Source organism: Ascidiella aspersa, chromosome 4 (genome assembly GCF_963924565.1).
Source record: "Ascidiella aspersa chromosome 4, kaAscAspe10.2, whole genome shotgun sequence".
Lineage (NCBI taxonomy): Eukaryota > Metazoa > Chordata > Ascidiacea > Phlebobranchia > Ascidiidae > Ascidiella > Ascidiella aspersa.
The window spans coordinates 25837231-25847987 of record NC_139450.1 but is presented as its reverse complement, the minus strand read 5'-3'; the positions used below and the strand labels follow the sequence as shown (position 1 = coordinate 25847987).

At 34.1% G+C, this 10757-nt stretch overlaps 1 protein-coding gene across 2 annotated transcripts; it reads right to left on the bottom strand.

The window, feature by feature from the left end:
• Nucleotides 1-2399: 2399 nt before the first annotated feature.
• LOC146157169 (perilipin-2-like) lies at nt 2400-10503 on the bottom strand. Of its 2 annotated transcripts, XM_083386567.1 has the most exons (11): nt 10193-10503; nt 9725-9844; nt 9154-9309; nt 8344-8479; nt 8098-8168; nt 7663-7761; nt 7059-7196; nt 6255-6374; nt 5163-5339; nt 4351-4441; nt 2400-2664 (listed from the first exon to the last, which is right to left on the bottom strand). In XM_083386567.1, the coding sequence occupies exons 1-11, from the start codon at nt 10247-10249 to the stop codon at nt 2606-2608; spliced, it is 1224 nt and encodes a 407-aa protein (XP_083242693.1). In that variant the 5' UTR covers nt 10250-10503; the 3' UTR covers nt 2400-2605. The 2 variants fall into 2 exon arrangements, with proteins under 2 accessions (XP_083242693.1, XP_083242694.1); XM_083386568.1 differs by lacking the exon at nt 4351-4441 and having other exon boundaries at nt 10193-10498.
• Between the last annotated feature and the right edge of the window lie 254 nt (nt 10504-10757).

The window sequence follows — 10757 nt, the reverse complement described above, 5'->3', positions numbered from 1 at the left end:
CAATTATGCTTAGCTTAAAAGTTACATTTTGCAACAAGGTACTTCAAGACACGCCGTACATAGAATTTCACCTTTGAATTTCTCTTGGAGTGTATTATAACATATTGATCTGAATTTGTTAAACATCACTCAAAGATAGTCTGCATTTCATAGCACTAATGTGGTATAACCTAGACCAATCTCCTAATCTGTTATATAGGCATTTATCGAGGAATCAAAATGCCATTCTTTGGCAATTATACTATTTTAGTAGAAACTGTAAGAAGAAAGACTTCTCTCAGTCTTTAGCCAGTTAACCTTTTTATTTTGTAACGTTAACGCTATTTTACACCACAGCTCATTACTTCATGAATAACTATAACTGCGATATTAACTCTAGTAAATCAGCATTGATAAAATAAGCTAAAACTAGAATACTAAGTTATCAATTCCTAACAGTGGAGCCTAGCAAGTAGCACTCAAAACAAACTCTATGCTAGCGTTGCTTGCAGTAACCCTAGCGACCTCAAATGCCAGCATGACTCATAGAAATCTTACACACAAAAAAATAAAATAAAATAATTTTAAGTTTTTTGTCCGACGGAAGAATATTTTGTATTTTCAAAGTGTTTTTAGTTTTCATTGCGCAAACGGCAAATATTATTACTTAAGATAAATAATTATGATATGCACAAAAATACATTTTTGTTACCTATTTTTTTAAATAAATATTTTTACTGGTTTAACACTTTAAACTGGTGATCTCGCAGACTCGCAGATAAAGCAGTCCATAAATTATTACTATAACACAAACTAAATTAATATTGTAACACAAAAGCTTTTTTTTTTATTTGCATATTGAAAAACTTAACTAATCATAAATTACAAGCCTAATAACAGATAGAAAGACTTATAAATTAAAGAAAACATTTCTTAAATCTAGTTTATTTTAAAGGTCAGATAAATAACTTACCGCCTGCCAAGCATTGGGAATAAAGAACCCTAGTTCGGCTGAATCGAACTTCAGCGACTTTAAATCAACGTAAAGTAAATATAATTAAACACAGTTTGGTAATCCAGATCTTATTTCAAATCCTTAGGAAAGACAATGTTATATCTTTATGACAGTTCATTTAAAACTAGCTTTGGTCTGCCAATGTAAATCATCCGGCCAGCCACCTCTTGTACAAATTTGGCACGACGAGGTTAATTATTTCATTTCCCATATTATTTAATTGTTTTAACTACGTAAGCGCGAAATTTTTTGACGTCTGGTTTGTACGCGAAAAAGCAAGCAGCATCTCGTCGCCTTTGACTGAATTGAACTGTATTTTCAGCAGTCGGATGTTTTATTTATATTCGCGTATATCTTCTTTAAAATATGTTACTATGCTTTTTATGAAATAGTACGGTTTTACAAAATGCCTTAAGAATAAATATACCCCCACAGTAATTATTTTTTTTTAATACTTTTTTAAATGTGAAGATTGTCCTGTAAAGCGAGTTTGGCTTATTAAAATGCATCAGCGTAGATAAGCGGAGGCAAACCAGTCAGAGACCAATAGATTCATATCCTACTTGGTTAACCACAACGAGCTGCACTTTCACACATGGAAAAAATGAATATGATCCTGATCTCCGTTACCTACACGCATACCTTTGCTCAGCTAGATTTTATTAAATATGTTTTACACTAACAACACTGCCTAGGCTACACTTCCTTCTTATATAACTACCACCACGCTGACCAAAAAAAAAATCTGTAGATTTTACTTAAAACAGGATTAGACCGAAGTCTCTTACACGTACCTTTGTTATACACTGGACTCCAGAAGCAGGCCGCTAAAAATGCCTGTCTTTAACTTCTTCGGACTCTAAACAGGGTGCTTCATTTCAGTTCTGCAAAAGCTCAAGTTAAAAGTCTACAGTTGTAATAATTCTGTCGGGAGGACACTAAATGTGTTATTTGGACAAGACGTTTTATTGAACTACAAAAATCACATCCCAATTTCATTTCACCAAGCAAGAAGTTACAGGTAAACGACGAAACACGAATGGCTACAAAACTAGAATAGTAATATAGTTAATGATAACAAGAATATTATGAAGACAGAAAACGTAGCATGCTCTTTTATAAAATATGGATCACATTAAAATACATTGAAAACAAGTTTGTTGCAGAAATAAAACGAAACCTGCATATTTAAAAAACAGCAGCGGAAATAACTTTCAGTGGATATACTTAATGGTTTAAAACTTTAAAGTAGGGATGTCCGACAATACAATGTTAAGAGGTATCCCTATTTTGTGATACTTTAGGATGGTTTTAGTACTGATACAAAAATAAAGTGGTTAACTTCATGATTTCATTTTGAAACGTAATGTTTTAGAAATTAAATGAAGCCTATAGTGATGAGGTCATCTAGTATCGAATCGGACGACAGTTCTTTTCACCCTTAATATCGAATATATGTTTTAGGACACAACACTAAGTTTCGGACAACTCTTTAGTTCCAGGCTTAAAATTTGTACGAACGATGACTTTTTTGGTTAATATTGTTAGTCTGTAGCCAATGAACACTGTACAGTAGTAGTGGTCTAAAGTTGCTCCTGACTTTGATTTTCTTCAGCCTTGTTTTCTGTCTGACGACGACGATCTTCTGCGCGGATGCCTCTGCGCGATATCTAAAAAACACAAAAAATGGTTAAAGAAGGTCATCAAGGCTACATCTGCTCGATTCTAGATCAGGGATATGCAAAACTTTTCTGCAAGGCCGCATTTTGAAAATTAAAGACTTTAAAGAGACGCACAATGGACTAACTTTTATATTGTGTTAACACTTGAGAGTGGGCTCTGGCCACATGATGAATTTTATTGTTATTTTTTAGATATGATTCTTTAATGCAGTAACACTGCAATGTTACTTTACAGCAGTGGTTCCCAAACTTGTTTGGCTCGCGGCACACTAAATAAACCTATATCTTGAATATTTTGCGGCACACTTTTAACAAGAACAACAATGGAGTCATTTTACTATAGCCCTTAACACATGACAAACTATATGTAAATGTCTCAATATGAATTAATGTGTAGTAATACAAATAATTTATTTTCGAAATTACAAAAAGTTTCGCGGCACACTTGGCAATCTCTCGAGGCACACTAGTGTGCCGCGGTACACAGTTTGGGAATCACTGCTTTACAGTGTGAACTAGTTTAAACGGGTCTTATTTGATAAACACTGTTTTGCCACAATGAATTATTACAAACAATAAACAAAACATAAATAACAAACACATAAACAGGAGGTATATCGTTTTGTTTACATTATTCTAAAAATAGAAGAGACGCAGTTTGGCCACACTGTGATAGGGATGTCCGATACTTGACACACGATATTTTGGACAATAAGCATTGCGTTCTAATTCGATATTACGTAATTGCTATGCTCAAACGATCAAAATATATAAGATTGAAACGCCTGAAAACAATTTCATCCAGGTAATTTGCCTCAAATTTGTATGAAATTTAGATATCTCCATTTATTAGCCTATACTATTTTTATTAAATTTACATTTCAAAGTATAAATCGCAGTGGTGGATCATAAACTATGCCCGAAATTCAAATATTGATTAGGAATCGGATCAGCATTGATACCACCCTAGTATCGGACGAGTGCCGATACTGCAACTTGGCATCACGTATCACCCCAATCCGATAATATTGGACATCCCTAGTCGTCTATATAATGGTTAGGTTTTCTCGTCAAGCTTCCAGCGCATACTTCTAGCACCGGGAAGGTATAAGTACAAAAAGAACGGCAGCAAATACATGTTGCAGTTTTTTGTGTCGTTGTACTTTACAAACAATGCTGAACTTCGCTAGAAAAGAGCTGTGAACAATATAATCAACACCTATACGTTTTTTTCTAATATTCATTAAAAAAAAGGTGGCCGTTTGAGTAAAGCGAGAAAACTTAACAAAGAGATCCGGGATTAATCAAGTATGAAGCAAACAAAGAAACACATTGATTATTATTGTTTAAAGGAACAAGTGAGGGGTTATTGTGTTGTAATAACAAGCCTTCCTATTTTAAAAATAAAGGCCTTTTCACGCCTCCACAAATAATAACAATCACAGTACAACAACATCCCGACCACAAACATGCATTAGTTCTACTGCTCATGCACTACAAATACTACAACAAAACGCCGCGCGGTAAAAAGAAAAATTACATTGCCTAAACCAAAATAAACGATAGAAGCTAGCTTCCAAGGTATGGCTTATCACAGACAACAAAGCACTACGACCTAAAACAGCCCTGACTAGCAAGCAGTTAAAAGGAATTAGTGGCATGCATTTGACGTACCATCGTCATGGTCACCCGGGCGTCCATACAACTGGGCTTCAATTTCTTCCATCAAAATACCACCTAATGGGTCCACATTGCAATCCGGGCTCTACGAGGTTAAAAAAGCAAACCCCAATCACCAAACTTGAAAGCACAAAATTTCATTCCACCAGAAGTCGTTTGAAATTTATAATTTATTTATTTTAAACAGCTTCGCCAAAAAGACCAGTTCCCACACACGTACGTAATGCATTTAGTGGACAAGCAGTAAAAGGTTAGGTACATGACACCAAAAAGTTCAATTTTAGCCAAAGTTTAGTATAAGAATTATACGTGACCAAATTGGGTTTGGTGGTTAACTAGGCCCCTCCCCCGAAAAAGGCAGAACGTCGATTCATCTGTGTATTTAATCCTTCTGAATTTTACTAAAAAGGTACTTTAGTTTGTCGCTCTCACATTTACCATTAAACACGCATTTTGTGTTAATATCATATTTATCACAGCAACCAATCCTTCTGGGGTTTTAGTAAAACTGTCATCAGGCAAATTATACCAATCAATCACAAACCACTTTTAAGTTTACCCGACATCACAAAGAGCGTTTTACATGTTATTATTAAAGTCAAAAATAATTAAAATTTGTCGTTTAAGCATAAAAAGCTGTTTTGAGTGAATCGAGAACTATCATTCAGATTTGCTACGCTTTAAATTAAAAACCTGGCAGCAGTCATAACAGTACTGAATTGATCCTTTTGCGGAATGAGCTAATTAGGTTTCAAGCTTGGTTAGGGAAATAAGGCAAACAAGCATGCAGTGTGCTTTGTACTTACAAGCCAAGAAACTGGTGGTTGTTCGGCGAGGCTGTCCAGAATGTTAAGAAGACTGTCCTCGACAGATTTGATCTTGATTCGGGTGGACGCGATCAGAGAAGCCGAGATATCGGAGATGGATGTCTTGCTGGCAAAAGTCGAGTAAAGCTCTTCTGTGGTCTCTTTGGTGATAACGGCCTATGGAAAAAATCACGAGGACTGAGGAAAACAACCATTTAAACTTTTAAAATATTTCAGTGCCGGAGTCGGTATATTTTGCTGGAGTTGGATCTGGCACTTGAGTAAGACTATATGAGACTACCAGCACCCGACAAGGCATCGGGTTAGGCGTATGTTCAAAGGAATAAACATTTAGTTAACGTTCCTATTTTATTAATTTGTTAGTGTCGAAAGCCGGGATGCAACTGAACTTATCAACAAACTTCTGATGTTATATGCTGTAAATAACTCTTGGATTTGTTTTTTTAACTTTTAGATTTTACCTGTTTATAAAAAAAAAGTTTCTTAAACAGTTCAGTAACCAGGATTGCCAAACAAAACAAAAACGAAAATTATGAAAAAAGTTCAAAGACTTTTTATAGACAATTTCTAGCTTTTTAAAGGCCTAAAATCCGACTTGTGTTTTCCATGTTTTTTAATATAAACTTTTAAAATTACATGGTCAACATATTACATATATCTCAAAAGTTGACTTTAAAACAGCACTTCCTAAACACATATTAAAATACATTTTTAATAGGGAAATCAATTCGAAGAAATTTAAAATTTAAAAGACTTTTAAAGACTCACTCTGGTATCGTAGTTTGAGTACAAAATAAATTATCTGAGTTAAAACTAAAATCATTGTTTTGGACTGTTTTTTACAGTGTTGTAATGACTTGATTAGAAATTGACTTGCTCTAATTATGACTTGACTGGTACTTAATTTGTTGTTTATTCAAAAAGACTTGACTTGGACTTGACGTAAGTTATTTTACAAATGACTTGACTGGGACTTTAGTTATTTTACCAATGAACTGGCTCGGACTTGAGTCATTTCAAAATACAAGACTGATTTTATACCCCAGATACAGGAATTGCAAGTATTTGTACCTTTCGTAAGAGGTGCTGCATTTGCGGAGAAGCCCGAATGTATTGGAATGCCAGCAAGCAAGACTCGTTCAGTTGTTTTGTAATCTTCTGGGCGTGCACAAGGACCTTGTCTTCAAGTTGCTGTGGATAAGTACATTCGTTTATTGGTATATAATAGACAAATTGTATCATTTAGTAATATTTAATAATCTGTAGACAGGGTGTTTCCTACTAACTCTAGTAAAATAATAAAATTTAATTAATCACAGTAAACATAAACCAGTGATTCTCAAACTCGTGCCCAGAGTTTCATAGAACTTCTTTTAATTTTGCAAAACATGTTTTTGTATTACAAATTGGAATACAGCCAAGCATGAGAGACTTTGATCTATCCACAAAATAACTGAAATCCTTATGGCATTTACCACCTTGCCGTGTAATTAGGGCAATTGTAAAGAACATAATTGCACAGTTTTGTAAAAAGTTTGCAGCAAATTTAATTTTTTAATGTGTCACAGTCTGACAAAGTTTGAGAACTACTATGCTAAAAAGGGGGTTGATCCAGGGGGAAATGTTTTTACATATTTTTTTGTTTTTAATTTTGCTCCTTAATATTGATTGTTGGTGACCCAAGCATCATGCATCAATTAATAAAATAACCTGCTGGCCTCTTAGTTTTATCATTTTTATAAGTTCGTAATGTCAATAGTTGTGTGAAATCGTTGGCAAACAACGTGTTTCTCTTTATCATAAAACAGCCTTTGAAGACAGTGTACATACAGAAAAACTGCTGCTCAAACACTTGAGCCCAAAAATGGAACCTACATGATTAATGGCGCCAGCGGCTGAGTTCAAGTTGGAGCGGGCACTTTGAAGGCTGCCAGAGATGGTTTCGTTTGCCAAGCTGGCCGAGTGCTGAAGTCCTGCTGATGTGGTGGCCAGGCCAGTCTGGGCGTATTGGATCTAATACCAGAAAAAAAATCGGATCGATCAATGGGGCTATTTGACACTGCTAAATTTACTTTCGTAAAAAAAAAATTGGAATTGTTCATTTTTTTTTAAAAAACACTGTTTAATTTTAAAGAATAAAAAATTAAATCGACTTTGCCGAGGCTCTTAAAAAAACACTGCCATACAATGACAATGATAATCGTTCTTTTCTGAACAAACTATTTACATAAAACAAAATTTATGTATTTTTAATTTTACATAGTAACAATCGATCTTAGCAATTTTGCATTAAGTGTTATCGATATTAAACTTTCATATATATCATTCTAATTATCAGACAAAAATGTTCACATAGAAATTTTAGGCAATATTGTTTATAGTCTGACATTAGGAATTAGCCTTGTAGAAAAAATTATATTATATATACAGTAAACCATCGGTAACAAAAAATGTAGTTTTTAAAAGGCAAATTTGTTACCAGGTCTACAGTGAAGTTGAGTCTGCTTAGAGCTTCTTGACTGCGAACGTGGATTCCTTGCCAGCGTTTCATGGCCTGTTCATAGGAACGCTTGCGCACCTAAGAGCAAATAAATCAAGTTAAATTTAAATAGTTTAACCAAACAGGCTGAAATGAGGTGCTTCAAGTATCTCCTATTTGATTTTAACACCTGATTCGGGATTTTTGAAACATTTAAAATGATCCTACCTATTTCTGAATGGGCTTTAATATTCTTACTATGTCTTACTACAACCTCCAACCATTATTCTCCAGAGGTGCTTTTTAGATTAAAGTAATCCACCATATAGACAACCAATAATTTTTATGGTTAATTTTTATGTTTAATAACTAAAAGCCAAGGTAATAAAATAAGTTTATGTTGTACCAGCTAGTGAAAGCCACTTCCTAACTCACCTTGGCTGAAATGTCACGAATTCTATCGCTGGTTGCTTTTGCCACTGGTTCACAAGATTCTTCTTCATCATCTAAAAAAGTTAATGCTATTCAAAATACATCTAGAAACAATTTACAATAATTTCCAGGTGACAAGCAAAATTATGCAGTTAAAACTCATGAACCACATATGTCTGATATTTATAAAACCAAATATTTTTAGGAGTAAAATAAATTCCTAAAAAAACATAATAAACATCAACAAACCTTCATCACTTTCTTCACACATATCGCTGTCATCGCTGGGCAAGTAGTAGTCTACGTACTTTTCAGTAGTGGCGAGTGCGTTGTCAACTGGTGCCAATAACAGACCACTGGCTGTGTCCTTGGTCTGGTCGTAAATCTGCAAGTACACGAAAAATTAGTAATCGACACAAAGATTGATGCAGACAATTATTTTTTCTGTGAGGCAAATTTTCATAGGGCTACTATTAATTAAAAAATACTCTTGAGAATACTCATACATCACAACAGAGTTGGAGAAACAAATTTAAAAAATCTAGGGGTAAATTGTTAGGGGTAAATTATAGGGGGTAATTTTTTTTACTCTTTTTGTAGAACCTATTTTTTAAGTTTTCTTAACTCCTGAATAGTTTTAATTCAGAAATAACGCCAGAACAAAAAGTATTGACAAAATCCAGTTGGTAGCTGACTAGAGACATGAAGGTAATTACAGCTTTCAATAAATAATTCATTCACAGCCAACAGAGGTATATTTTGGAAAAACGTTTGCCTATCAACCAGTGCACTTTAATGATACGGTTATAAATAATATGTTTTCCAAAGTAATGTCAAATTCAAAAAAAGTATGTATGTTTATCACATTAATAGGTGATAAAAACTTGAAAGATTTATTTTAAAACACAGGCAACCTTGAGTAAAGAAACTGATAAATCCGTAGATAAGCTTTAATATTTAAAAAAAATTAAGTTTATTAAGAGAGTTATCAAATTGGTCACAATTGTCTGTATTATTAAAAGGGTTTTCTAGCAAAATAAAACTGAAAAAATGACATACCTCTTGTGGGTGTTTAAGGATGATCGGAACCTTATCCTCAATTTTATCCAAGCCCTTATTGGCGTAGACATTAAAGGTTGGCCCGTATTTGTCCACAACTGGCTTTGAGGTGGTCAAAGCAATACTGGCAGCCGTCGATGTAATGTTCTCAGCAACCTAATACAAAGATATACAGAAAAATCATGTTTTGCAATTGTTGTAAGGTTTTTGGGAATGAGGCACATTAATTGAAATTTCATCAAAAAAAAATTAAGATGTGTTATTCTATAACTACCTTAAATCCATATTATTTTATAATTTTACTCACAGAAAAGAGTTCCGGCAGTTAATAATTAAATAAACAAAGTTTTTGGTAGTAACTATTATACATAGCATTTACCAAGTATATACAATTTTTTCCTTTTAATAAATGTGCTGCGAGTTTGCGGCAAAGAAAACAAAAATATTGGCTTTTTATAAGAGTTATGCAATATATTTTGTAAATACATTTAACAAATCTGACTTCTCAGTAAAACCTGGTACCTCCTGGGTAAAAAATCATGGTAACTCTCACTTATAAATAATTACATACCTCTAAATACGGGGTGACTTTGGGATAGGTCTGTTTAACATTGCTGTAGTATGAGTGCATGAAGTTCCAGGTAGAGTTCACGATGGGAAGATTTGCCACTCGATACAGCGCATTTTCATTCTGCAAAATCACAAAAGCAATAAATAGCGAATAGCATCAAATATCTCAAATTTGAACTTGACATGCCACGCTACAAACATAAAATAAGTAACTTAATTTGCATTGCTCAAATTACTGATATGTACTCTTGTAAATTGTAAACAGAAAGTATCGACGCTGGTAGGACCCTACCACACTTTCATTCTGGGGCTGCATTGCTATCATTATTTTGGTTAGGGTGCGTACAGTATGAGTTGGTATGTAAATACTATTAAAGGATGTAAAACACCATTACAGGGTATGTATATAGGTATGTAAAATACTATTACAAAGTGTGTAAATACTATTTGGGTTATGCTTTCAACTTACCTCTGGCCAGCATTGGTCATCATCAAATCCTTCCATTCTAGCCTTTAAATCGTCCATAGCAGATAGTTAGTATAGTAAACAGCGTTACGTTACAAGCAACAAAATACTGGTTCTACAAATTAAAAATTCATAATTATATCACAAACATAGGCACCGGAGTTTTAAAACGGGCGATATAGACCTGTAGTCAGTTTTAAAATCTGTTCTTGAATACCTACGATAAACAACTGACGATAACAGATTATATTTCCGTAGGCACAAAAAAGCAAAGCGCACGCCTATTTTATAGGCATACATTTGGAAACATTTCCAAAAAAGCCGCAATAGCAAGTACAAAGTACAAAGTAGAAAAGTGCCTCACATTCAGCAGAACAGCACTTTTACTTAGTGTTTGCTAACGTGGCCTTGAAGACATTACAAAACGAAAGGTTCCATGCTCTTTAGCACGCAGAACATTGCGTCAGAAACAATTTCTTCGCTGGCCAAAGTCCAAGCAAACTCAGAATTTGTTTGCCTTAAATTGGACTTTGACCAGAGAACCGAGCGATCGATGACGTAATGTCAC

What these genes read in the sequence shown, in the direction of transcription:
- LOC146157169 (XM_083386567.1), bottom strand. Translation starts at nt 10,249, where the DNA reads ATGGACGATTTAAAGGCTAGAATGGAAGGATTTGATGATGACCAATGC. An exon ending in ATGACCAATGCTGGCCAGAG is followed by an intron (nt 9,845 to 10,192) that starts GTAAGTTGAAAG and finishes GTGATTTTGCAG; the next exon opens with AATGAAAATGCGCTGTATCG. An exon ending in AACCACCAGTTTCTTGGCTT is followed by an intron (nt 4,442 to 5,162) that starts GTAAGTACAAAG and finishes TTAACCTCGTAG; the next exon opens with AGCCCGGATTGCAATGTGGA.